Raw genomic sequence first — 25,938 nt, forward strand, 5'->3', positions numbered from 1 at the left:
TCAGTTCTTAATTTAGGTAGGTCTGTCCAATGTGTTCTGTGGGTCTGTCTTATCTTTAGAACAGAAATGTCATTGTGACTGAAACGTAAACATAACCTCAATTTTTGAAAATCTAAAATGTTCTTTTAAATTATATTAAAATATGTAAATAAAAGAATATAAATCATAAAAACAGTATATCGAGCCAATTTCCAATATGAATGTAAATAGCATCTTAAGAAATTTTATTAAAACTCGTTCTGCGAATATTTTATTTCAAAGATGGAAAGGTTCAGAAAAGAAATTAGTTACGTACGATCCATTTTTAGCAAAACCTCAAAAAACTAAGAATACTTATCTAGAAGTAATAAAAATGTTTGAGGATCGAGACACCAGACGCCGTGGTCACGTCGAATTTATTTATGCCGCATTAGGTCGAATGTCGGAGTTTGGTGTTCAAAAGGATTTAGAAGTATATAAAGCTTTGATAGAAGTACTGCCAAAGGGAAAGTTTATACCTACTAACATCTTTCAAGCCGAATTTTTGCACTATCCTAAACAACAACAGTGTGCAGTTGATTTATTAGAACAAATGGAAAACAATGGTTAGTAAAATATATTTAATGAACTTGTGTATATGAAAAGTTAAGTAGAAATTTTCTACATCTTAACTTAAAATATAAGTTGTTTTTAGGAGTAATGCCAGATTCAGAAATGGAGCAGATGTTGTTAAATATATTTGGTAAAAGAGGTATACCTTTAAGAAAGTTTTGGAGAATGATGTATTGGATGCCTAAATTTAAAAATCTTAGTCCATGGCACTTGCCTGAAGAACTTCCCGGTGACACATTAGAACTTGCAAAACTTGCAATCCAAAGAATATCTTCAGTAGATCCTGATACACAGATTAATATTTGGCAGGTGATAATTTGAAATTTAACTATTACAAAGTTATATAGATTTTATTGCTTCAAATTGTATTCCGCTTATAGCAGAAAAAAAGAACCTGTTGTTAAGACACTTTGTTTCCTACTTTCTGTCCATCTTTCAAGATATTTCTATATTGTTACTGCGGTGCTGTCTTATCACATAATTGAGCCTACAACTATACAATGTACAATCAGATACTATGCAGCTGCACCACAACAGGTTCTATACAAATTTATATGAATTCCACCAAGTAATCACACATTTCAATTGTATATAAGTTCAAAATTATTTGCTAGACAGAAGAAATAGAGGCATCATTAGATAAAACATGGATAGTAAGTGGACAAAGTAGAATGCAGCAAGTACTACTGGCTGAACAACCTGTTGATATACCTTTAACAATCAAAGGCCCATACAATGTGTATTTAAGACATCATGTTGTTACATACTACACTCTGCTAGGAAAGATGAGACCTGAATATAATGATGATACTGATTTGGATGGTATGATTAAATATTTTCTTTGATTTGACATTGTATCCCACACATAGTAGGGTGGGCAAAGGGAAACTGGTACTCTAGTGTTAAGACACTACATTCTCATTAAGACAAGAATTTTAATGTGTTATATTTATTTTTTCAAGTATTAATTAAAGGACAAGGCATTTATAATATGAAAGGGTTTTTAATTTTTTCCTTTTTGTAGTTAGTACATCAAATTTTTTTTAGATGTGTCAAATTTGGAGAAACCTCCCAGCATACCAGGTGTTATAGGTAAAGTAACATTGCCACAAGTCAAAAGCACAGTACATGAACAAGATGACGGGACAATTGTTGCAGTGTGTGCCACAGGTGTGTATTTAAATTTATTAACTTAAATTTAAATTTGTCATTTATTAACTTAAATTATTTATATGAAAATTATATATTAAATTAATAAAAACCAATGTGGTGTAGTGAGAGAGCTTTTCGCTATGGTTGTAAGTTTGATTCCCACTGGGGAAAATTAATTCTATTCAGTTCTGGGCACTGGTAAGACAAAGGAAGTCATTGAGTTCTACCAGTCAATAAACAATGTCTCAAAATTGGATAGAAAACAGAGAAAGGTGTCTCAACACAACATATTGATTACATATTTATTATAATAAAATAATATCCATAAGACACAAATAAAGCTGTACCATGTGTCAATAAATGAACTTGCATAGAAATGCTAATGCAAATTATGATTGAAATTAGGTAATTTCACTCATAGTTTGCATTAGTATTTCCATACTTATAGCAAATAATTGAATAACTAATTGTTCTACTTTTTTGTTCGAGCCAAACTTGTGAATTACTAAACAACTTCAGAATATAATGTATACTAGTGAAGTAATCAACCTGCTGCTTGGTATGGAAAAATTTTAAAATTCAAATAATTTAATCAAATATTCTTATTATCATAACAGGAACATCCTCAAGAGATTCATTGCTGTCATGGATAAGATTATTAGAAAAATATAACAACCCACAGTTAGCCAATATACCTGTGATATTTACTCTACTAGCACCACCTTCAGATGTGTCATTATATGATTCTGAAAATAATGAGGAAGAAAAAAATGTAGCTCCAACATGAGACTTCCCTTCAACTTACTTAAGTGTAGTGTAAATAATATGTAGATATTTATTAATAAAATAAAATGAATATACATTTAAAAAACTTTATTTACATTTTTACACCTTATTTATATAGAAAATAAGCATTAATCTAATCAAGTTATTATTCATATAAAATATTATTTACAGTGAATTAGCACTATTTTTCTTGGGTATGTAGTTTTAAATAATTATTATAACAAAATCAAAACCAATTATATTTAAATTTGACATCTTTTTTGTAATTATATTTCTGATTATTACCTACAAAATTGGATAATCACAGTTTATCGTAACCTTGGAGGAAAATGGTCACTAGAACAAAGGGTTCATGTTAAGTCCATTCGTAATCCTCATCAATCTCAAAGGATATTGTCCCCCACTGTCAAGTGATATTATGCCAATCAGCTTGTGGGAGTAGATATGTTTCATTATCACTCCTTACAACAGTAACCGCGGCGCCGTAGTATGGGATGACATATGCTGAACCATCTGCTGGGCCAACTACCTGAAGATATGAATTTTAATTTTATTCATAAGTATTTCTCAATTTAAATATCAATAGCTACTACTGCCAGTGCCATGTGATCAACTGTGTATAGAATATGACATTAAATAATGCAGTATTTATTTATATGGTTTAATAATTCATAATTTCTTTAATATTCCAAAATTGTTATTTAATGTAGGATACATTAAGTTCTCTACTTATCTGTGTATAGCAGAGTAAGCAGAGCACAACCTATTGTCAGGCTGCCGTGGACAGTCTGTTATTTATTCTTTGACCATATTAGATATTATATGATTAATTAATAGCATATCTTAATGCTGATCTTTATCTTACTTAGAGTAGGAAATCAAAATAATTCCATCTAACTACGGATTGAACCCATTGTGGATTTTCTGGTTCTTTACATTTACTGTTAGACACTATACCACAATAGCAATTATAGCCTTTAAAAAAAGCAAATAAATTAGAAAATAATTAAATATTAAAACTCTTACTTGTGCAGCTATTAGTATAATGTCTAGTAATTGCCCAAGGAACATGAAGCCAAGAGTACATAGCTTTGCTAATCCTATTCCTGGATAGCCCAAATAAAATCTATCTAGCCCAAACATGCCCAGGAAAACTGACAATAATAAAGTGACTTCTAATGAATATCCATTTCTGAAAATACACAAAGAATATAAAGTTGTAAACATTTTTAAATATTACTTATATTACATACATTTATTGCTCAGCACATTTCATTTGTTTCTCACAAGATTATTTAAAAAAATGAGTCACTTACGTCCATTTACATGGCATTTTCCTTGTGAATGTGGAATTCTTAGTGTCATTACATATTATACCATCTGCTGCTATGCAGAACACTGAAAAGAAAACAATGTAAATGAAGTTAAAAAATCAATCATTCAACCAAACAAAATCCATTACATTTTTTAAATCTTTACAAGGTAGGTGCTAAGATTATCAAGCACAAATCACTACTTTTACTGAAAAAATACAACAAAATGTATAATAACAGACTAATGTATAATAATATCTTGCTTAGAAAGAGTGTAATACAGTATAATCATCATACAGTATAAATCAGTCTAAATAGAGGTGAATGTTATCTTACCCTCAGCTTCTCCTTCAGAAGGAATATCCTTTCCTTTAGTACAACCATAAAACTGTTGAGTTACTGGGTCTATTTGATCTTTACTAGGATCAGGGCAAATATATTGCCCTAGCCTCAATGTACTACAGTCTACAATAACATTTTTATCGCTTTTAACTTCGTCAGAAGCATATCCTCGAGCACAAAACAGAAATATTGTAACACACAGAACCCACATTGTGTGCTTAGAAGCAGTATAATTTTAAAATATAACACAAATTAAACATAGTTGAGAAGTAAGTTTAAATTCACTATATATTACTCAGTTATATCATAAAAATCCGTGTGAAATACTTTACTATGCATATTTAGTGCAAGCTGCACTCTGTTAATCATCTGTCACTGTCAAGATATATATTATGACGTTTCATTTTGAAAATTGCTATTACAAAAAAAATAGGGGTGTATTCAATTTTAGATCGATTAAATTTAATTGTTTCTTGATGTCTCGTCAAAAAAGGGAAACAGTTTATTTCTTTTGTTTTTCATAAAACTAGTTAACATTTAGATGATTTGAAGTAATAGTGTTTTGCTTAAGAAATTGTAAAGTGATTCAAGGCATAACATTTCTGGCAGTTATACTTATTCCTTTTATATTTCTTGGCTCTTTTAGGTACAGCGTATTAGGTAGCGGCCCAAACAATCACATTTGTCTTCATTACTTCTCACAACTTCAGTAATATTAATTGATGCGCGTATCCTTGGGAAAATGTGTTAGATGTTATATTAGATATATCACAAAGATGAACTATATTTTTAAAGTAACTTATATTTCAAATTTTATGTATCCGTTTTTTATATTTGGATATTTATTATTTATATTACTATATATATTACTATATGATACAGATACCTCAGATAGTTTCGATATATTTATTAACAACAGACCAAAAGCAATAAAATAGCAAAATTGTCAATTAAAGTAAGTATTTAACTTGACGTCATAAGTGAAACGTGCTCTTCAATAAAAAAATATATTCAACAGCCTGAATAACCCGTGCCAGTACACTTGAACTGATTGAGAGCACTTTTAGTGAAGAGCCATTCCAATAATTTGGTTGCAAATTGTATTTAACAGTTATTCTATATAAAATGTATAAAATATATATTGAAGTTTATATGAAAGAGTTTTAGTTTCAAAATCAATCACTCGAAAAAAATATCAATATGCGTTGTTGGTTGTAGTTAAATAAAAGTTTTTATATTGTAACTTTACATTTAAAATGTTTACTATTAACTCATAACATTATTACATAATTTATTTGATTGCAAAGCTTGTCGCGAGATTTAAGTGCTCGTATATTTTATATCAGTCGCATGCGAATACAGTGCGATCGAGGACTCATGGCCGTAGGGTTCTGAAGTTATCTGTAAATGGCTGCGCTGAATTTAATTTGCGATTTATTTTTGTTATTTTCTTTCCGAGTGAACAATGCGCAAAAGTTCTAGATTCAGGGAGGCCACGTACCGTCGACCGTACTGTAACTAAGTTGAAAAAATAAAATCTGACACATTAAAGTAATGTGCTTTAAAAAAAACACATTTTTAAAAACTTAATATAAAAGAAAGTATAACAATCCTTTCATATTATTTATTAATCATGAAAATTACACAAAATAAGTTATAACTAAGAAAGGGCCTCACAGGTGGTCCCATGGTGACCATGTCAAGATCTGATAATAGGATCCTGGGAAAATCAAGGGAACTCTTTAAATTTTATTGTAGTTTTAACATTTTCTTTTAGTAAAATGTCCATATTATTTATAACATACTACAAGGATACATTTTTATATATTATCCCTATGCAAATATCAATTATTATGCGCTAAACTAACACTATAAGAGCAATTAATTATTTTCAATAAACAAAAGGTTAAAAATGCAAAATTATAAACAAAAAAAATATAAAAACCATATTTATTAATCAGCTACACATCACTATTGACACTTGCTTGATATCGAAGGTAATTTTGTCAGTCTTTTAGTGCCTGCTTCTTGAGGCACGTTCTTTATAATACAATCATCAGCCGCGCCAACCAGTGAAAGAAGGAGACCTGTTGGATGAATATATAATATTATCTTTTCATAACCCTTTTATCTTATTTATATTTTAGCTGGATTGTATGTTTTTGATTTTTAACTTCTCTTCCCTCCCCTTCCATAGCACGTTAGGCGGAGAGAACCAGGAAACCTAGTGATAACATTTTTTTTTACAATTAAGATACTTCCATTCCCCATTTTCCGCCGAATCCTTGAGATATTACGTATTGAGTGACGGAACTAAAATAAAATATTATAAAATATTTCATTTCCTTCAGTAGAAATCTAACCCACAATCTGTCGCGTTTACTGTCATGCGTTTGTGTCCCTGAGTCGTGACTAACAAATAAAATAATTACTTTTTCACGTTGTATCTCGCACACAACAGGTTCGGCAGAGGGAATCTAGTGTTAAAACACTCTGTTCCCCAATTACTACCGAATTTTTAGAGGCATTGCGTGTTGAGCCCAACGTCGTCTTTTGCCTTGTTCCCAGAAGAAGAAAGAAATGAAAATATTCCCCTTCTCGAGGGAATGAATTATTATTTATTAATAATTAATACCCTCGAGAAGGGGATCTAACCCACAACACTCGCGTTACAGTCACAGCCTTGTGCCCCTGCGACACGGCCGCCACGGCCTCAATTAAATCTAATTAATTAAAACATACGTATTAAAAGTGGGCGGTTGAGGTTGCGCAGGTTGCGTGGTCTGCTGCGCTAGGTTACCGAACGTCAACGTGTTTTGTGTGGCCAATGCCTCGAATGTCGAATTAGATTGGGTCGGGGTTCCGAAACCTGGAAATAAATGAGTTTCTGTATGTTTTTGGATGTTTACTTGAGATAGATTGAAAGAAATTAGCAGTCTTCACTTTTGTCTGACGACTGAAACTCAGTACAGCTTTAATAAAGATTGAATAAAATATTGAATTAAATTTTAAGCATGCAGGATTTAGCGCCTCTTGAAAACCCGTTGACAGCTTCCAAGAGCCGCAAGTGGAGTCTCTCTCTAAGTAAAAATTTTCATACCTTTTGTAGAATAATTCTAGTTTTTCTATATATATATAAAAGAAACAATAACTGCCTTATCCAAATATTATTCTAAATTAATTTAATACATTTAGTACACTAGGTTATTTCACTGTAAACATGCATTTAGACTACTCTTTATCTAGTACTACATTAAATTAATGTTATATAATCACCGTGTTTCTTTTACAATTAAAAGACTTTATACCAGGTGCTTATAAAAAATTAAACCCTGTAAAAGATTTTCGTCCAGAAAAAAATAATTATAAAACTGACTAGACGTAGTATTTCCAAACATTTTCCCGGGTGAAGTATTTCCAAAGGCGGGCGCTCCGAAGCCGCCACCGCCGCCAAACGTGGCTGGAGCTCCAAAACCAGTGCCAGGACTTTTATTGAAACCACCGAAACCGGATGATCCGAAACTGTAAAGAAAATAACGAATTAAAAACAGTCTACTGCAACACAAAGGTGCGGCGTTGAGTTTCGCCACTTAACACGGAATGTCTTGAAAATTCGATATAAAGTAGGGAATGGAGTGTCTTAACATTATGTTTGCGCCTACCCTGCTATATGCGGGATATAGCGTGAAGTTGAGGCGAAACACATACTCAACTGTAATAAATCGTTTTAACCATGCTGCTTTTACGTTGCCATTTTGCTTTTTGTCCAAATTAGCGGCACACAAAATTCTTACTGTAAGACAGTTATTGGAGTATCACGCTAAATATCAAAGATTTTAGATTTTGTTTTTTTTTTCTACAAAAAGTTATGAGATATTATGTTGGAATACTATTTCCAATAACGCTCTATTTTCTTTGCCTACCCACCTCGCTTGGGATAAAACGTAAAGCTAAAAAATATTAAGAAAAAAGGTGTTTAAATCGTAACCTTATATTTTTGACTACTAAGCAAAATATTATTTTATTTCAGACAAAAATACACTAGTTTTTATGTACTGAAAAGTCTTACCCCGGCGATCCACCAAACACTGGTTTCGATGCAAACACAGGTGATCCTCCAAATGCGGTGGGAGCTTTAAATAAAACATAAGCTTTAAATAAAATATTTAAATATGTCCCACTTTTAATTCTGTGGGGTGTTGTAAGTATGATGTGTGTATGGGAGAATATCTGTATGTATGTCTGTGATGTCGTAGCTCTCAAACGAACGAAATGAACGCTGCAGTTTATCTCGTTACCATAGCGAGACAATGAAAATATTAAATATTTCACTTCCTAGAGTGGGAATCGAATCCACAACCTTATAGCGTTTACAGTCGAATGTTTGTACCCCTGCGCCAGGATGCATTGTATTTCGGATATTAATTACATATAAACAATCAAAGCCTTGCATATCGATGAATAGTAAATTAAAATAAATAAACAGTCCCCAACAAAAATAAGTGGATACGATAGAAAAAGGTAATATTTATTTTATATTACTTGTTAATGATAATAAAATTAATTTATAATTACTGTTTTTGGTCAAAAACTTTCAAATTTAATGTAAAACCGAGATCAATGCCTTCCTAGTTTCAAAGTATTTATTATATTGTCGTTATTATACATGTGATGATTATTATTTTAAGTTTTATTAGATTTCGATTATCTTATATTTTATTCATAAAAAGAACATCGCTGGTTTCCACCACACTATGTGTTTTGTCGTGGACTGTACACGTAGCATAAACATTAAATTGGTATAAATAACAATACAATACATACAAGTTTGTTGCTGCGGTGTGCCAAACACAGATGGCTTGTTTTCACCAAACGGCTGAGGACTTCCAAACGGTTGAGCATTGGGCGTACTAAAACTACCGCCTGACGTACCGAAGATGGACGAAGCTTGTGTAGTTGGTTGTTGACCTGGAAATGGTTAGATTTATATATTTTTTACATTGGTTATTCTACAATTACAAATCAGATTTGTTAGACAACAAATAAATAATACTTGCCCACTAATATGCCGTTGTAGCACAATGGCATAACATGTGACTATAAGTTCGATTTCGATTCTCACTTGCGATCTCGAATTTCGGCGGGAACTGGAAAACAAACTGTTCAAAAAATATATGAAATACTCACCAAAACCGGCCTGACCAAATCCGCTACCACTGTTGCCACCACTCCAAAAATCATTAGCTGGTTTCTGACCAAATGCAGCAGTAGCAGCTCCACCAAATATACTGGACGCGGCCGGATTTGAACCCGTGAAGTTTGCTTTACCTCCGAACACGTTTGTGTTGGCGCTGCCAAATACTGAGCCTGGTGAGCTGTGATATAGAAGATTTTATAGCTATACTTAATTTATTTAAGCAATATATTTATTATTGGAGTAAAATATTATAGAGGCCGTAGTATAAACAGGACGGTTGAGGAGATGATATATTTACAATTTACATTTCCTCGCTTTAGTGTTCCCCTGTCTACACTGCTAAGTAAAGCTATAGCTATATAAAGCTATAGATATAAAAACTAAAACAGGCTCTAAAAAGTACGAAACAAGAAAATAATCTCTGCTGAAATTATTACATACAAACTTATATTAATTATAAAATTATTACATATAAATTTACCGACTGTAAATAAACAACTTACACATATTATATCTTAATGTATTTTGATAAGTCATACTGATAGACATATAGTTTAAAGGATAGCCGTGGTCGTATGTCAATTTAAATTTATTATTAAAAAGAATCTATATATAATTAGATTCGTTTTAATATATATAAAGATCAACGCTAATCAAAGCTAACTGCATATTTCTAAATATTCAAAACAAGTAAAGAAATTTAAAAAAGAAATGTTTAAAATACTCAATTACCCTCCAAATATGCTTCCGCCGCTAGTTTGGGACGCGCTCGTAGTAGAAATACTTGCTGATGCAAATAAGTCAGACTCCCCACCACCGAATAAGGAACTTTGTGCAGTCGTCGTAGGTGTACCAAAGACTGAGGCTTGAGTTGTTCCTTGAGTCTGAGTAGGCGTTCCGAACACCGAAGATTGAGTCGTTTGAGTCGGCGTTCCAAAGACCGATGCTTGAGTTGTAGGCGTTTGTGATCCGAATACTGATGCTTGAGTTGTAGCGGTTTGAGTACCAAAAACAGACGCTTGAGTTGTTTGAGTTGGCGTTCCGAATATTGATGTTTGAGTCGTTTGAGTTGGTGTTCCGAACACAGAATTTTGAGAAGTTTGAGTTGGTGTACCAAACACTGAAGCTGGCGTACTTTGAGCTTGGTTTCCAAAAACTGAGGCTTGTGTTGTAGGCGCTGTGTTTCCAAAAACTGATGTTTGAGTCGTTTGAGTTGGAGTGCCGAAAACTGAAGGTTGTGTAGTTTTAGCTGCAAAAACGGATGCTTCAGTCGTTTGCGCTTGTCCAAACGCGGGTGGTTGATTTTCCGTAGTCGTTGCGAATATAGAACCCTGTGTGGACGTCCCGAAAACTTGACTAGGTGTAGACTGCGATGTACCGAAAACAGAACTTTGGGACAACACAGAACTTGGTGTCGTCGTAGTAGAAGTTCCGAATACAGATTTAGACGCGGCCAAACTAAATAAATTCTGAGCTGACGAAGTACCAAACACAGATGTTGTAGACGGTGGAGTGGTTGAAGCAAAGATACTTTGAGAGCTTGATGTTTGTGTTCCAAACCAATTCAATCCTTGAGTTGTTTGATTTGTAGGAGATGAAGAAAACACTGAAGAGTTTGAAGTAACAATTGATGCCGAACTTTCTACTGGTTTCGATTCAACGCTAGTAATCGCAGCTGTTTTTGCTACAATAGGTTTTACACTTAAATTCTCTGGTTGAGCATCTGTTTTTATAGAATCAGATTCTTTTGGTTTGGGTAATGTCACAGTTACACTAGTACTGTTCGATTGATCGGATATCACACTTTTAGGTGTAGTTTCAGATTTTGCAGAACTATCTGATATTGTTGATGTATCACTCGGTGTTGATATAGCTGAGAATCCTTGTTGGGGCTTGGCAACTGAAACCATTTTTTTTTGTTAATAGACCAGTCGTTGCTCAGGGACACAAAGTGTGATTGTAAACGTGACTATAACTAGTACTAGTTCTAGTTAGTAGTACTAATACTAGTTACCTGAGTAATCAAGGAAACCAAATATTTATTTAAATTTATATTTTCACTTCACTTTTGTGTCGAAGCAAAGCGTGCTGTTCAGTTCTCTCACTCAATACACAATGTCGCCAAAATTCGACGGAAAGTTTGGAACGGAGTGTAAACACTAGGTCGCCTCTGCCCGCCCTGCTGTGTGGGATACACTATTATTTTATTTTTTATTGTAATTTCTAATCTTCACGCTGTATTCCGCATATATCAGGATAAGCAAAAGAAACATCGTATTAAGACATCCATTCCCCACTTTCCGTCTAATTTTATACACATTGTATTTTGTATGGCAAAACTAAACGCCGCGCTTTGTCTTCTTATCAGGGCGAGGAAATGAAAATAATTCATTCTCCGAGTGGGAACCACAACCATCGCGTTTACAGTCAGACGCTGTGCCATTGCTCTAAGGTGGGCTCAAAGATTGTATTATATACAAGTAAATATTTTTTCAATGCAATAAGTATGTTTTAAACACAATTGAACATACCTGTGGGTGGAGGAGCAGCTGGAGTACCGCTGAATATTGAGGATGGCACTTTTTCTATTTTTGCTTCAGCGGCCGGTTTTTTTAGATCAACTGTAAATAAAATAAAAACTGAAGTTAGCTGTAAATGCCTGCACGGATTTTTTCTGAGGGTTTTTTCTTACGTTTCGAGTGAACAATGCATAAAAGTTTACAACCGTACTGTAGTATTGTGAATAGGCAAGCGCAATTGAAGATAACATGTTATTATTGTTTTATATATCAGGCCATCATAGAGCAGTGGCTAATCGTGTGACTGTAAATGCGACGGTTGTGGGTTCGACTCTCACTTGGGGAAGTTAATTAATTTCATTCTTTCTTCATTAGACAATTTTATTAAAAACTTAAAAGTAGCTTCAGTTTTCTCAAGTTGCAAAAGGTAAAAATCAACACAAAAAGTGACTAAAACAATACACTACCTATAATAACAGATTGGGAAGTTTGCACATTGCCAGTCAATGGTACAATTGAAGGCTTTAAATCTTCTTTTTTATCTGTTCCTATCTTTTTATTATCTATAGGTTTGCTTGGTACATTTTCTTTAAGTTTCTCAGCTACGTCATCAGTTTTTAATGCAGAAAAAGGTTTACTATCGACCTTGCCAAAAACGAATCCTTGACCACCTTTTATAACATCTGGTACATTTTGATTCTTACTAATTAACGGTGTTTGTTGAGAGGTTTTGAGAGTAAACATATTAGTTATAGGTGTTTCTTCCTTAGCTTTTTCCTTTGCGATTGAACCAGCCTCTGGTTCTCCAGTTTCACTCGATTTTGGATTTACGGTTGATTTAACAGGACCTTCGGTTTGGAACTTTGAAAACATATTAGCCATATCAGCTATTGGTTTAGACGCAAATACTGCAGATGGCGCCGCCGCAGTCTGTGGTTTGGAAACTGAAAAAAAATGATTTTGAATCATTAATATCTTTCTATTTCCATTAGTCAACTTCAAGGATGGAGTAAATTTTAATATTAGCATTCAATATTTTTTTAATTGACTAGACTGTACAGATTATATCAAATAACTGCAGTTTCAGATCAACCAAAGTTATTGTAATCAATTGAATTTTATTGCTCCAAATTTAAATATGTTTTCATAATTTTACTTTATAATTTAAAGCTTTATCAAAAAGTCTTATAGCATTGTTGCATATATAAATAGTATATATTAAAAAAGTATACCAAAAAAACATACTTGCAAAAGCCGTTGGTGAACAAATATTTTGTCCCATAAAATTATTTGAATCGTTTTTATCTTTATTTTCTATTAAATTGTCATTAGATTCTTTAAGAATGTATTGTCTTAATAAACTCTTCGTGTTTTGACTGGCAGTCATTTTAGGCTCTGCTGGTATTTGTTGTATATTCTGGATTGGCTTTGGCTTGATTTCAGTTTGTTTTTCTTCAGTGGGTTCTATAAAAATAATTATTTTATTTTCTTTTAGCTTAATGCCGTATCCTTCATAAAGCAAGGCAGGCTAAAGGAATCTAATAGAAACCTAGTGTAAAGACATTTTGTACTTGCTGCCAAATTTTCGAGACAACTAGCGGAACTTAACACCGCGCTTTTCCTTGTTACCATAGAGTGGCTAAATAATATATTATATATATATTATATATGTTCATTTCATCAATGAATGAGAAATGAACTCGCAATCTGCCGCGGTTATAATGGCACGTTGGTATAGATTCAATTATTAAAACATATGCAAATTCATAAATAAAACCATTACCATCAGTAAACAAAGTCCTAGCGACAGGAGCAGCCGGTTTGAAAAACGTAGGTGTTTTTATCGGCGACTCTTTTACTATGTCTGGTTTAGCTTCTGGTACAGGTGGTTGTGCGACTGAAATATTATATATGTTTTTAGTTTCATCCTGTATCTTACATTCAGCAAGGTAAGCAAAAATAACATGGCGTTAAGACACTCCATTCCTCACTTTCTTACCAGATCGACGAAATGAAATAGGACACGGAACTAGGTAGCCTTATATTACAAATGCAAATTTATTTAGGAATTTTCTAGAACTATAAAAAAACAAGATAAACTCCAACTTAAGAACTTACAAGTAAACGCTGTTTGAGCCGGAATAGGTGGTTTAAAAGTGTTTCCATCATTTTTCATAAAACTTGGTGTAATTTGCGGTATGCTTTGTTTAAAACTCGGTGTAATGACTTTGTATTCATTTTGCATTTGCGGAAACGCAGATGATTGAGGTTCGAGGAATTGTTCAGCTGGTTTCTCTTGTTCCAGTTCTTAAAAATGTTAATAAATTAGCTTCACGCTGTATCCTGCACACAGCAGGGTAGGCAGAGGGAACCTCGTGTTAAGACACTCCGTTCCCCAGTTTCAGCCGAATTCTCAACACTGCGCTTTGCCTCGACACCAGAGTGAAGAAATTAAAATATAAATAAATATTTCCCTTCCTTGAGTGGGGATTGACCCCACAACCAGTCGCTTTTACAGTCCACTTTGTGCCCCTGAGACACGACTGGCCTCAAAATGTTCATAATTATTGTTATTATATTCATAATTTTTTATACTTGTTGTTTATAATAGATTGAAAAATTTCGCAACAAGCTATTCTATACACTCTATGCTTGGCTTTATGGTAAGTAATTAAAATTTAATAAATGAATGAAAGGAGTCGAGTGGTTTTTTTCTAGCTTCACGCTGTATTCCACACATAACAGGACATACAGACGGGAAATGGGAACCTTATGTTAACCCAAACTTCGTTTCCCATTAAGATATTCCGTGTTCCAAATTCTTAAAGGACAGTTCTTTGTTGAGCTTGTAATTTTACAATGATTTCCATAAATTCGAAAATTACGTAATATCATTTTATGTTCTTTTTTAGCTTCACGTTGTATCCTCCATATATCAGGTTAGGCAGAGGCCCTTTTACCGCTTTTCGCACAAATTTCGAGAATTTGAGTGTTGAAATACAGAATTTATCGCCGAGCTTTGCCTTATTACCAAAAGGAGAAAAATGAAAAAAAAAAATCATTGGCCTGAGAGAAAATCAAACCCCCGCCATGTTTACAGTCGGACGATGTGCGTCTTTTTTCACAACTTACCTGCTATTATAACTTTTTCAGCTTTGTTTGCCATTTGCTGTTCCTTCAATTCTCTCTCTTTAACACTTTGTTCATACTTTTTCTTCATATTTTCCAAATGCTGTGTCACTTCCACACTTACAGGTTTAATTTTAATAGGTTTGTGATTTGATAGTATATCTCTAAGTGCGTCTAGTTTTTGTGAATTGAGTAACTGTTCCTTTGCTTTATTTTGGGGTTCTATACTCATATTTAGGATATTTTTGGTTAATTTTGATAGTGGATCTCTGGAAAAAGATATAAAAGTGAAAAGAAACCCGCCACGAATAACGCCAGGGCTTTGAATAGTTACCAGAGCTAGTGAATGAAAATATTAAATATTTGATTTTACTGAGTGGAAGCCGAATTCACAACTGTTATGTATACAGTCACACCCTTGAACTACAATTCATATTTTTAAATAGTTAATCTCACTTATTTCAGCACTTACTTATTTTTAAACGGTGTACTACGAAGCAGCGAAGTAGATTTAAACGAAGGTGTGATATTACATTCATTCATAGTATTCTTTAAGGTTTTTATAACGGCTTGTTGCCTACTAAGTATCTCCTGCTGTTTCACCAGAGGTTGGTACACATCATCTAGTATGGGGCGTATCATACGCTCTCCTGGCCTGAAAAAGATACGTTTCGATTAATAATATATTATTAAAATTAAATATGATTTAATATATTTACGAAGTATGTTCAGTAGAGATGGACGTGGAAAGGCGTATTGCTGCCGGTAACAGCATTAATGAAACTTTAGCTGCAGTGTTAATACGGCGAAAAGTCAGCAAAGCTGCGTGTTTGGTCGTCTGTCTATACGCGGGAAAACGTGTGAATGAATGATTAAACATACTTCGTTTTCTCTTCTCTTGCCAACATTTCGTTCCATTTGTGATCGAGAGCCTTTCTTGCTTGATCGAGTTGATTCTGCACATAGTAGGAGAGTTTCTTAACTGATGCTATACGTTTTGCTGTTAAAGGGTCCATTTGAGTCCATTCTTGGTGGCCTTTTACTCTGTTATTGAAAAGAGATATGAAATAACACATTAAACTATGTATGAGATAGAGTATAATGTAATTTTTTGTTGTCATAACTTTTGTACAAAAACGTAATTGTACAAATCTTTCTTTGACTTTTCCCAAAACTTAATCTTTAAATAGGTCACTACAAAGGTAAATAGGTCACTAGGCGATATATATTTTATGAATGAAAAGGGCGTCGCAAGATCGATCTTAGACTTGAAAGCGGTTTAAAAATACGAGCCTTACATAAATTTGTTTGTTTGTTGTGATGGTTTATAATTTTTATTTATTTTCTGAATCTAATAAATATTTCCATAGCATTTATCTAATAATAAAGGAAAAGAAAATACTCACTCAGCATGTGTCCTAGCTTCCGCTACGGCTGCACAAGTTCTAACAAGTTCTAGTTTGAGTTGAATTACAGTTTCCCTTAATTCCTCCATTTCACATTCCTTCCTTATCATATCCACGTCCATATTAATTTCCATTGTCAAGTTTGCCCCTTGTATATCTTTTTGAAACTTAAATAATAATGTCAATATCAAAATGAGGTCGGCGCAGGGATACAAACTTGCGACTGAAAATGCGACGGTGGGTTCGATTCCAACTTGAGGGAATAACATATTTACTATCGTAAAATTTAAACGAGGACCGAAAGTATTTTAATGGTAAACGGCTTTCCAAGTTCCAACTCTTTTAACTATTTTCTTCCCTAATATGAAAAGTTATTTCTACATTTGAATATAAGACCCTATTAAAGAACAATTAAATAAAAAAACATTATTTGATTTCACAACAATTTACAGTCTTTTCAGGACTTTTCATAATCACTAATTTAAGTATCGCATTTTTAGCAATCATTTAATTTGGTAAAGTATTAATTAAAAAAAGTTACCTTATCCTGCCGGTCCCGCGTGATTCTCATGAACTTGTATAACTCCATTTGAAAATCATTAAATTCTTTGATGAGTATTTTCTTTAATTCTTGGTTAGCTTTCGCCTTATTAATCTTTTCTTGCTCAAGTTTCAAAGCAGCTGCCACTTCTGCAGACTCTAGTTTTTGCACATTTGGCTGAACCTATCAAATTTTAATACCAAATTAAAATAACTTTGCATTTATTTAAGTTAATTCAAATTATTTTGATATAATTTAATTTAAAATAAATGCAAAGTATAAAAGGGGGCTGATTTATCAAATTAATTTATAGCATTTCCTTTAATGAATTTATAAGAATTACCACAATATAAGATTAGAAAAACTACTATTCCAATTATTATTTCATTTGAACTCTCTTTACAATCTGATGATGCTCTGATGCTTTCTTTTATTTCCGTTCTAATATAGATAATTGTAAAAAACAGTTTAGGTTACTAATTACCAAAATAGTTGGTGTTGCCGCAGTTGCAGCAGTTGGTGGTGGTTCTTTTTTTATACCTAATAAGAAATTACATAAATTAATAACACATTTTTTAAAGCTTCATTAGCAGGTCAGGCAGAGGGATCCTAGTGTAAAGACTCTGTTTCCCTCAGACCTCATATAGTGTAATTACATTCAAAATTACGTCAAATATTCAAATATGTAGTAAATTAGAAAAGAAATGATTCTTAAAGCAAGGGCTGAGGAGGCATACGCCTCGAGGATGCATACGCCTCCTCAGCTCTTGCTAAGTTTTTTTTTTATTATTTCAAACAATGTTATTTGGATGTTTTATAAAAATAATTTAATGAAATCATACCAGGTTGCACATTACTAGGGACTTGAGGAATAGGTTTCGTCAGTGGGGTTGCTATAGGTTGCAATTGTGGTTGTACAGTTGGTTGCTGTTGCACACTTGGTTGAGGTTGCACAGGTGGTTTCACTTGAGATTGTATGGCGGGTTGAACTTGTGGTATTTGTGGTTGTAATGGTTGAACCTTTAATTGGAGTTGTTGCTATATTAATAATAAGAAAATAATTTATATGTCTTTATTACTTAAATATTATTTATTCAGAATATAAATAAGTATAATAATTATAAAATATGTATTAATAATAATCAGCTTCACTCTGTATCCCGCACACTGCAAGGTAGGCAGTTCCCCACTTACCGCCGAATTCTATAGGCATTGCGTGCTGAGTGGCGGAACTCAACGCCGCGCCTTGCCTCGACACCAGAGCGAAGAAATGGAAATATAAATTTAAATAAAAATGTCATTTTCTCTAATGGGGATGGAAACCACAACCAGTCGCGTTAACAGTCACACTTTGTGTCCTTGCGCCACGCCTTTAAAGTTAAGAAAAGTATATGTTTATAAAAATGTACCCTTGGTTGTTGTGGTGCCACAGGCTTTGGTTGTGGTGCTGCAGGCGTTGGTTGTGGTGCTGCGGGCGTTGGTTGTTGCGCTGGCACATCATCAGGTATAGATCTAAAAGCAATTTATGAAACACTTGGTATTCTTTATTGTTTCTTCTTCACGCTGTAATCCGCATATAGTAGGATAGGCGGAGGGAACCGAGTGTTAGGACTGTCTGTTCCTCACGCACCGTCCAATTTTGGAGACATAGCGTGTTCAGTGGCGGAACACCGCACTTTGTCTTGTTACCACATGTATTTATTTAAATTTATTAATAAGAAATATTCAGTAAATTCAAAAATAAAAACGAAATAAACAAATAGATTTGAGTAAGTAAAATATGTTAATTATTGTTATAGTACTTGAGAGGACGTCATTTAACTTGTTGTAATGACGTTGTGAGTTTTTCGCCCGAAACTAAAACATTTTACGCACCTCGTCAAAGCAGCGTTAGGTAGCATCAGTTGTTGTATTGGGCTGCATAACTGTGGTGCAGATTTGTTCAAATTAATTATATTAAATATAGTTAGCCATCCCGTGTTAGATATAACGTGTAATATTGGCATCGGTGGAAGCACTTCATTTTCACCTGAAAAATGATAATAAATGCCATTTAATTTTAACATTACATCGCATATAGCCTAGTCTATTAAGACTATATAAGATATTCCATACTTTTCGCCGAATTCTCGAGGCATTGCGTGTCGAGTGGCGGAACTGAACGCTGCGATTTGCCTACTTACCAGAGCGAGGAAATGAAAATATTTTATATCCCTAAGTGGGAAAAAACCTTAGAAATAAATGTTGAAGTCAATTAAATGTTTAATTTATTTAAGATTATATTTTTTTATTTACCCCAAGGTATTTGATGTATAGCTGCAGTGTCCACACAGATTCCAACTGGAAAGTTTTCCTGAGTTTTGTTTGTTAAAGGCAATTCTGGTCTTGCTTCATCTGACTGTAAAATTCAATATAAATTAGAAGTACATATTTTTTTGTATAAACATAATATATATGTCATACTAATTCTTATGTATATATTTATTGAGGTTGTCGGGGCGCTGGGGCATAAGGGTGTAACTGTAACGCGACGGTCGTGGGTTGCATCTCCACTCAAGGGAATGTATTCTCTCTGGTGCCAAGGAAAAATCCCGGCGTTGAGTTAAGTGTAAATTATTTGAATTTATAATAAAGTTCTTACAGCAATATGTACTACCTGACACCATTGCACCCAGTTAGCACTATCTGTAGTCGCCAATGTTGCTATTTCCATACTGTTTGCTGATGACGTCAGTATTATGTTCCTAAGCAGAAGTAATTAAAATTTGATTAAAATGAGAGATATTATTCAGAATTAAATTATATATACATTAAACATTACATAGACATTGTTTATAGTATGGATTATTAGTACATACATACTAGGCAGGCCCCCACAGTCATAGTTCAATCATATTATAACAGAGTAGTATAAACATTTCTTATAGTTTAGAAGGTCAACAAACCAAAAACATCCAGCAACTTATAAAATTTTGTAATAAAATCAATATTTTTATATTTTATAAAGATTTATTAATTGCATCATAGAAATAATGAAAATAACCTCCATATTTACTCTTATGATAGATAAATGGCCAAAAATATAGACTACAAATACAATATATTTATAAAGTATGAAAAAAAGAATAGGTAAGTATAATTAGAAAGCTTCCTTAAGACTTCAGTTGTAATATATATTTATAGTCCTTTTGATTTAATAAAAATAAGAAAAAAAAAGAGAATAAAAAATCTAATAATATCCTAGCACTTACCAATTACAGCAAAAAAATATCACTTACCATTGAGCGATTCCTTGTAAATAATAAAACCAAGGTCTATCAGACCCTGTACTGTAGCAAATGTCGTCATAATTAATGCAAGATGGTGCACCTCCTTTAGGAGTGTTGATTATAGTTACAGCTGAAAAAATTAAAAATTATTTGTAAAGCTATGTGGTTGATTTCTTCTTTAAAAAAACATTATTAAAATATTTTTTTATCAAATTGATTTTTGAAAGCACTTTTGACATCAAACGAACATACATCTGCTGTAATAATAATATACATATATCCTCTCATATACTCCACAGAAACGGGTAGGTCTTTCTTTTTAAAATTAAAGTCAATGTTAATATGAGGGTTTTGTGTAAAATCCTCACTCAGGGCAAATAAAAAATATCTCCACCCTACACCTGCTCTGGTAAGCCAAAGTGCAGTGTTGATTTTGTTGACTCAAGTTTCTATTTCTTACATTTGATTGAAAAGTAGAGAACAGAGTGTATTAAAAAATATATAAATATATTCAGTTACTATACGTAAAATAAAGGTTCACCTGGTCGGCTGTTATCAGATGCATTTCTATAGGCAACTGCAAATTGATAGGTGGCAATCCAATAAAGGGACAGTACTTCGACTGGAGCTCCCTCAAACAAATTTGGAGTTGGCACCATTTTCATCTGAGATAGGTCTGGTTTGTATTGTGTAAGTGTTCCGTCATTATTGCCTGTAACCAGTTGCTTACCTTTTGGACTCCAGCATAAGCATCTGTTGATTAATATACAATTGTAATGTAAAGTATAATTAGAGATGAAAAATATATGTATCATAAAATCTGTAAAGCTTTAATATAAAATAAGTAAAGCACAAATATCTTTTTGACTATATTGGACCTTGTCTTTGATTGCTATTCATATATAAATAACAAATGGGTATATAATATTTTTCATGTCCCTCTCAAGTATTAAATCAATTAGTTATTAGTATTAGATTAATAGTTATAACTGTTAAAATATATAATAAATTATTCTTTATTATAATAAAATTATAAAAACCATCTCACCTAGCATTTGATTGTATTTTCTTCACTTGCATAGTACTGACTTGACTTACCAACAGAGTACCATCAAAGTATACAATCCCAATTGTATCAGGAATGTATGGATTCCATTGTAAAGAAGATACAAATGTAGAAGGGTTTACATCACATTTTATTGATACAGAAGGTCTAATTTCCTGTAATAGAAACATAACATTTATCATCATGTTTTTAATCAACGGCATACTAATTTAATTTACAAAAATACACATACTCCATTCTGAAAATCTACACATTTATAAACAAGAAGCATTTGTCCACCAATTACTGCAAGCCACTCTTGATTACAGTTCACAGCAATGTGTGTAGGAGACACTTGAAGTTCAACTAACACATGTGGAGGCTCACTTTCCTTGTCAATTAGATCTTTTAAGTGATATACTGAAATAATAAAATAAATGTATTATATTATCATAGTAAGCAATAAAACTCAACGATTTTAAAATCTTAGTACTCTTTATTAACAGTTTTCATGTGTAATTATAATTAAGAGATCCAATGAATTCATCTTTCAATATTAGAAGAACGCTTACCTGAAAGGATTCCATTTACGTTCATAGGTGAAGCTATAAAAACTATGCCATATTTGCTCGTTGAAGTAATCAAGTTGTATCCTCTACTACTTAAGGGATTGTTGGTGTTGAACACTTTAATTTTTCGTTGAAGTTGGTACAGTAAACTCTGTAATGAGGTATTATAATTTTGAATATTTAAATGACTTATACAAGTAACTTTTATATTGTATTTAGTAGGTACATGCTTTATAAGCTGAAAAGGAATCTGAAAAGAAAAAGGCTTACCGGCTCTTCAGTGGAATTAGGACCAAATTTTACTTCCATTGTAAATTAAAATGTAATATAATTTATGACAAAGTTGTAAAATTTGTGTGAAATATAGTTAATAACTGAAGTTTTTGTATACATTCAAAGATTATTAAAATACTAACGCAATAAAATACCGATCAAGCGCAATGCGCGAGTTTGGTGTTTGTCAAATATGACAGTTGACAAATGACATTTGACAAGTTGACAGTCAAATTTTCAAATGACATTGATGGAAAAGTTTTTAACGTGATTGCTACAGACAACAGGAGTTCAAATTCAAAATCTGATTTAATTACATTTATATTTCTTTGAACATGATGACTTTACGAACGTTATCTGGACAAAGTTTTTGTTTCTTATAATTCTTTTTTTCTTGTCCTAATTTAATTCGTCTCAGATAGTTGAATGTCCTCCCTCGTTATGTGTATCGTTAATATTCAGTGTTGGTTAATGTTTTTTAGAGCGGGGAAGTAAAAATAATATAAATTTAAATAAATATTTCACTTCATTGAATGGGGTTCGAACCCAAAACCAGTCGCGTTTTCATTCAAACTTTGTGTCCCAACGGCAACGGCACATCTGCCCTCTAAATATAAAGGTAATTTTGAAATTTTCTATTTTTTTGAAAATCAAAGAACTGAACTGAAATAAAAAAAACTGATTTCACACTTAAGAAGCAAGGTATTATTGATTCTTTCTATTTTATATGAATTAGGTAAATAAGAATAATTCTGTGCTTAATTGCAAAAGATATTTATTAATAAATCTTATATTATGTACATTATTAAAAAAAAGTAATTACAGTGTTACATCTTACGAAATTGTATCGTATGTGGGTAAAAATTATAAATGATGAAAATCTTAATTTTTTTTGTTTTCTTTTATTCACAGTCGGGAAAGCTTAAAAATCTTTTAATTAGCCATTTATGAATTGTATCTGGGAAAGAAACTTTGAACAGATTATAATAAAATTTATATCTCCATGATTCTACCTTGTATATTTTTTTTGGATTGTCCACGGTGAGAGCTTTCATAAACGTTTCAATAATATTTTCGTCATTTAACGAATCATATTTTACACATTTAGAAGTATGTTTCAAATAGTCATTTAAAGCTTTTAATTTCTTTTCATGTAAATGTTTCTGGTCGTCCGATAAATGTTGTAGCATTATATTTCCGTTTTGAAATTGATTTGCCATTAGATTGCTGGATCCGACGAAACCACCTAAAAAATAATTAATGCGTTTTTGTGTGTGGATTACAGCAAGTAGAAGGAGTACTTTTAAGACACTCCGTACATTTTCCGCCGAATTCTTGAGTCAAAGTCACAGTAAAGAAATGAAAATATTAAATAGTTCATTTATTCGAATGGGAATCGAACCCACAACGTGTCGCGTTCACAGTCACACGCTTTTGTGGGGCAAGCGTGTTTGCCACGACTGTCCTCTTAATATTATAATTCATATAACAGATGAATCATGATAATAATGTTTGTCTAATATGAATTTACCAGGCACGAATGATACAGCTTTTAAATTGTTTTGAGTATTTTCCAGGTTTAGAGCTCGCGTCCAGGCCAATAAGCCTGCTTTACTTGCACTATAAGGTCCGAATCCAGGTAGTGGCTGCAATCCACAATGGCTGGCCACGTTAACTATTCGTGGTTTGACACCCTAAAAAAAGTAAAGGGTTTTAATATGAAAAACACAACAATGGAAGAGAGAAATGTTGTCTTACGTCCAATGCGCTTTGTTGAAGATCAGGCAGGAATGAAGAGACAATCCTCATTGCGCCGAGCAAGTTGACATTAATGATATTTTCTATTATTTGCGGTGTATGCCATTCGTAGTCACCTATTGCCATTACACCGGCATTGTTGACTACAGCATACAATTCTGAAATGTAATTTAAAGTCATATTATATGGAACTTATTTTCGAGAAAGGAAGGATAATTCATCTACTTAAGCTTAACTTCATATCAGTTTCTTTATTTATAATATCATAATATTATTATGTATATAGGTATATAGTACACCGATTTTGTAATAAGTATTTCATTTATTTTTTCTACTTTCGAATATGACGACAGTTGTGATCTATGAAATTATAGATATGCTAATTATTTACACAACTCTGTGTAGAAATTAATGCTAAGACATAATGCATGCATATAGCAGGGTAGGCAGAGAGAGCCTAGTGCTACAACACTCCTTTTCCCACCTTCTGCTGACTTCTGGAGGCATTGAGTGTTTACCATCGGAACTCAACGCTGCGCGCTTAGTGTCGATGACACTAGAGTAAAGAAATTAAAATATTAAATATTACAGTGTCTTAACAGTAGGTTCCCTTTGCTTACCCCGCTGTGTGCGGGATACAGCGTGAAGCTGAAAAAAAATATTTCATTTTCCTCGGAATTTCGGAATTGAATCCACAATCTGTCACGTTTACAGCGAAATCTCAAATCAGTAATATTCGAATATTTGATTTCGTAAATGGGTAATCGTTAGGTCTTCGGTATTAAGGGGGCCAAGTATTCTTGAAGCTAATTGAAGTGAGAGCGTGAGAATATTATACCTACAGGTAATAGGACAATATTATAATAGCATGTATAAGTGTAAATCTAGGTGGGTAGATTAACATTCTATACAACATAAAAATATAAATTTATGTTAATAAATTAGATTGTATCAAAACAGCTTTTCTTATATAACTATTTTCTGTTCAGTTCAGTTCAGTACTTATATTGAAATTTTATATTTTGGGTCAAAACATTCTTTATCCTTTAAGTCTTTTCAAAGTAAATATAGCTTTATACAAAAAACTAGTGTATTTTTGACTACAATTTTCATATAAACAACGTACCGCTCTGGTAAGTACTTGATGTGTATGCTCTGTTGAATACTAAAAACTTAGTAAATAAACGTCGATATGAAAATTTTCATATCGATATTTACTTTGCAATAGTTGTTATTCTTGTTATTGGTGATTTTTAAAATTTATTTTTTAAATATTTCTGCTTAAATGCTAAAAGCTCAAGAGCTTTACAAATTAAACTTCATTTCACGGTATTAACCTAACATGAGATATAAAATAAAAAGTTAAATTAACTTACTGTAATTTGGATTATTCTTCAAAAGGATTTTGACGTAATTATGAAATTCTGCAATGCTTTTGTTGTCTGTAACATCTAAATTATAGGGATGAGCACACAACTTCTTTAGGGCATGTGAAGCTTCCGTGTTAGTACCTTTGTACATCCCTGGAAGTTAGAAGAAAGAAGGAGAATTAGAAATGACTATAAGAATTTTAAAATATTCCTTTACGTAAATAATGATGACTTTTTGTATAATTACTAACTTCATTAAAAATATCGAAATTATTAACAATTGTTTGTAAATACAAAAATATGTACCTGCAACTGTAACAAGTCCCTCTCGAGCAGCCCGAGCAGCTATCGCCCACCCGAGGCCACTGTCGCATCCTGTTATGGCAACAACTTTAGTCCAGGGCATTTCTGTTTTATCTGAATAACATAAAATATTTCAATTATTTAAATATAAATTACTTTTAGAATTATAATGTAATAGAATTTTTAAGACAGAACTATTTTCAATTATATAATAGCTTACCTGTTTTTATATTTTTCGTGTTTTTGTGAACGAAGTCCGGAATATACTGACCGCTGTGCACATCTTTGACGCGTTGCATATGAAATGGGCGTCAGATTTCATTGCATATTTATAACGAATTTCATGTTTGAATTACTTCGTCTAGTCTTATACTT

General features: G+C 32.6%; 4 protein-coding genes across 6 annotated transcripts; 1 reads left to right on the top strand and 3 right to left on the bottom strand.

Moving 5' to 3' along the window:
- The first annotated feature begins 30 nt into the window (after positions 1-30).
- Positions 31-2,614, top strand: ECSIT (evolutionarily conserved signaling intermediate in Toll pathway, mitochondrial). 2 transcript variants are annotated; one of them, XM_085198278.1, is made up of 5 exons: positions 31-584; positions 674-900; positions 1,206-1,413; positions 1,639-1,761; positions 2,361-2,614. In XM_085198278.1, the coding sequence occupies exons 1-5, from the start codon at positions 197-199 to the stop codon at positions 2,528-2,530; spliced, it is 1,116 nt and encodes a 371-aa protein (XP_085054404.1). In that variant the 5' UTR covers positions 31-196; the 3' UTR covers positions 2,531-2,614. The 2 variants fall into 2 exon arrangements, with proteins under 2 accessions (XP_085054404.1, XP_085054405.1); XM_085198279.1 differs by having other exon boundaries at positions 449-584; positions 664-900.
- bisc (TM2 domain-containing protein 1 biscotti) lies at positions 2,605-4,566 on the bottom strand. The gene is made up of 4 exons (XM_085198281.1): positions 4,179-4,566; positions 3,846-3,927; positions 3,556-3,721; positions 2,605-3,058 (listed from the first exon to the last, which is right to left on the bottom strand). Exons 1-4 carry the CDS (start codon positions 4,393-4,395, stop codon positions 2,936-2,938), a joined length of 588 nt encoding a protein of 195 aa, XP_085054407.1. The 5' UTR covers positions 4,396-4,566; the 3' UTR covers positions 2,605-2,935.
- Positions 4,567-6,120: 1,554 nt separating this feature from the next.
- Positions 6,121-22,309, bottom strand: Nup214 (nuclear pore complex protein Nup214). 2 transcript variants are annotated; one of them, XM_085198069.1, is made up of 29 exons: positions 22,130-22,309; positions 21,863-22,010; positions 21,544-21,710; positions 21,294-21,466; positions 20,787-20,998; positions 20,255-20,375; positions 19,633-19,720; positions 19,272-19,374; positions 18,852-19,005; positions 18,386-18,488; positions 17,819-17,996; positions 17,461-17,516; positions 16,977-17,159; positions 16,436-16,602; positions 15,912-16,073; positions 15,502-15,684; positions 15,033-15,298; positions 14,019-14,207; positions 13,684-13,797; positions 13,146-13,364; positions 12,368-12,844; positions 11,913-12,002; positions 10,114-11,281; positions 9,372-9,559; positions 9,009-9,152; positions 8,254-8,317; positions 7,561-7,706; positions 6,927-7,053; positions 6,121-6,271 (listed from the first exon to the last, which is right to left on the bottom strand). In XM_085198069.1, the coding sequence occupies exons 1-29, from the start codon at positions 22,166-22,168 to the stop codon at positions 6,241-6,243; spliced, it is 5,460 nt and encodes a 1,819-aa protein (XP_085054195.1). In that variant the 5' UTR covers positions 22,169-22,309; the 3' UTR covers positions 6,121-6,240. The 2 variants fall into 2 exon arrangements, with proteins under 2 accessions (XP_085054195.1, XP_085054196.1); XM_085198070.1 differs by lacking the exon at positions 14,019-14,207.
- Positions 22,310-22,882: 573 nt separating this feature from the next.
- sro (SDR family oxidoreductase shroud) lies at positions 22,883-25,938 on the bottom strand. Its single transcript, XM_085198163.1, has 6 exons — positions 25,784-25,938; positions 25,567-25,677; positions 25,267-25,413; positions 23,891-24,048; positions 23,664-23,826; positions 22,883-23,378 (listed from the first exon to the last, which is right to left on the bottom strand). Exons 1-6 carry the CDS (start codon positions 25,860-25,862, stop codon positions 23,035-23,037), a joined length of 1,002 nt encoding a protein of 333 aa, XP_085054289.1. The 5' UTR covers positions 25,863-25,938; the 3' UTR covers positions 22,883-23,034.

Source organism: Heliconius melpomene, chromosome 15, assembly GCF_056956725.1.
Source record: "Heliconius melpomene rosina isolate 202511_hmr_F chromosome 15, ASM5695672v1, whole genome shotgun sequence".
Lineage (NCBI taxonomy): Eukaryota > Metazoa > Arthropoda > Insecta > Lepidoptera > Nymphalidae > Heliconius > Heliconius melpomene.

What these genes read in the sequence shown, in the direction of transcription:
- ECSIT (XM_085198278.1), top strand. Translation starts at nt 197, where the DNA reads ATGAATGTAAATAGCATCTTAAGAAATTTTATTAAAACTCGTTCTGCG. An exon ending in AGAACAAATGGAAAACAATG is followed by an intron (nt 585 to 673) that starts GTTAGTAAAATA and finishes AGTTGTTTTTAG; the next exon opens with GAGTAATGCCAGATTCAGAA. An exon ending in CACAGATTAATATTTGGCAG is followed by an intron (nt 901 to 1,205) that starts GTGATAATTTGA and finishes ATTATTTGCTAG; the next exon opens with ACAGAAGAAATAGAGGCATC.
- Nup214 (XM_085198069.1), bottom strand. Translation starts at nt 22,168, where the DNA reads ATGGAAGTAAAATTTGGTCCTAATTCCACTGAAGAGCCG. An exon ending in CGTAAATGGAATCCTTTCAG is followed by an intron (nt 21,711 to 21,862) that starts GTAAGCGTTCTT and finishes TTATTATTTCAG; the next exon opens with TATATCACTTAAAAGATCTA. An exon ending in GTGTAGATTTTCAGAATGGA is followed by an intron (nt 21,467 to 21,543) that starts GTATGTGTATTT and finishes TTTCTATTACAG; the next exon opens with GAAATTAGACCTTCTGTATC.
- sro (XM_085198163.1), bottom strand. Translation starts at nt 25,862, where the DNA reads ATGCAACGCGTCAAAGATGTGCACAGCGGTCAGTATATTCCGGACTTC. An exon ending in CACGAAAAATATAAAAACAG is followed by an intron (nt 25,678 to 25,783) that starts GTAAGCTATTAT and finishes TATGTTATTCAG; the next exon opens with ATAAAACAGAAATGCCCTGG. An exon ending in TTCAACAAAGCGCATTGGAC is followed by an intron (nt 23,827 to 23,890) that starts GTAAGACAACAT and finishes TACTTTTTTTAG; the next exon opens with GGTGTCAAACCACGAATAGT.
- bisc (XM_085198281.1), bottom strand. Translation starts at nt 4,395, where the DNA reads ATGTGGGTTCTGTGTGTTACAATATTTCTGTTTTGTGCTCGAGGATAT. An exon ending in TTCTGAAGGAGAAGCTGAGG is followed by an intron (nt 3,928 to 4,178) that starts GTAAGATAACAT and finishes TTTTCTTTTCAG; the next exon opens with TGTTCTGCATAGCAGCAGAT. An exon ending in AAAATGCCATGTAAATGGAC is followed by an intron (nt 3,722 to 3,845) that starts GTAAGTGACTCA and finishes GTGTATTTTCAG; the next exon opens with AAATGGATATTCATTAGAAG.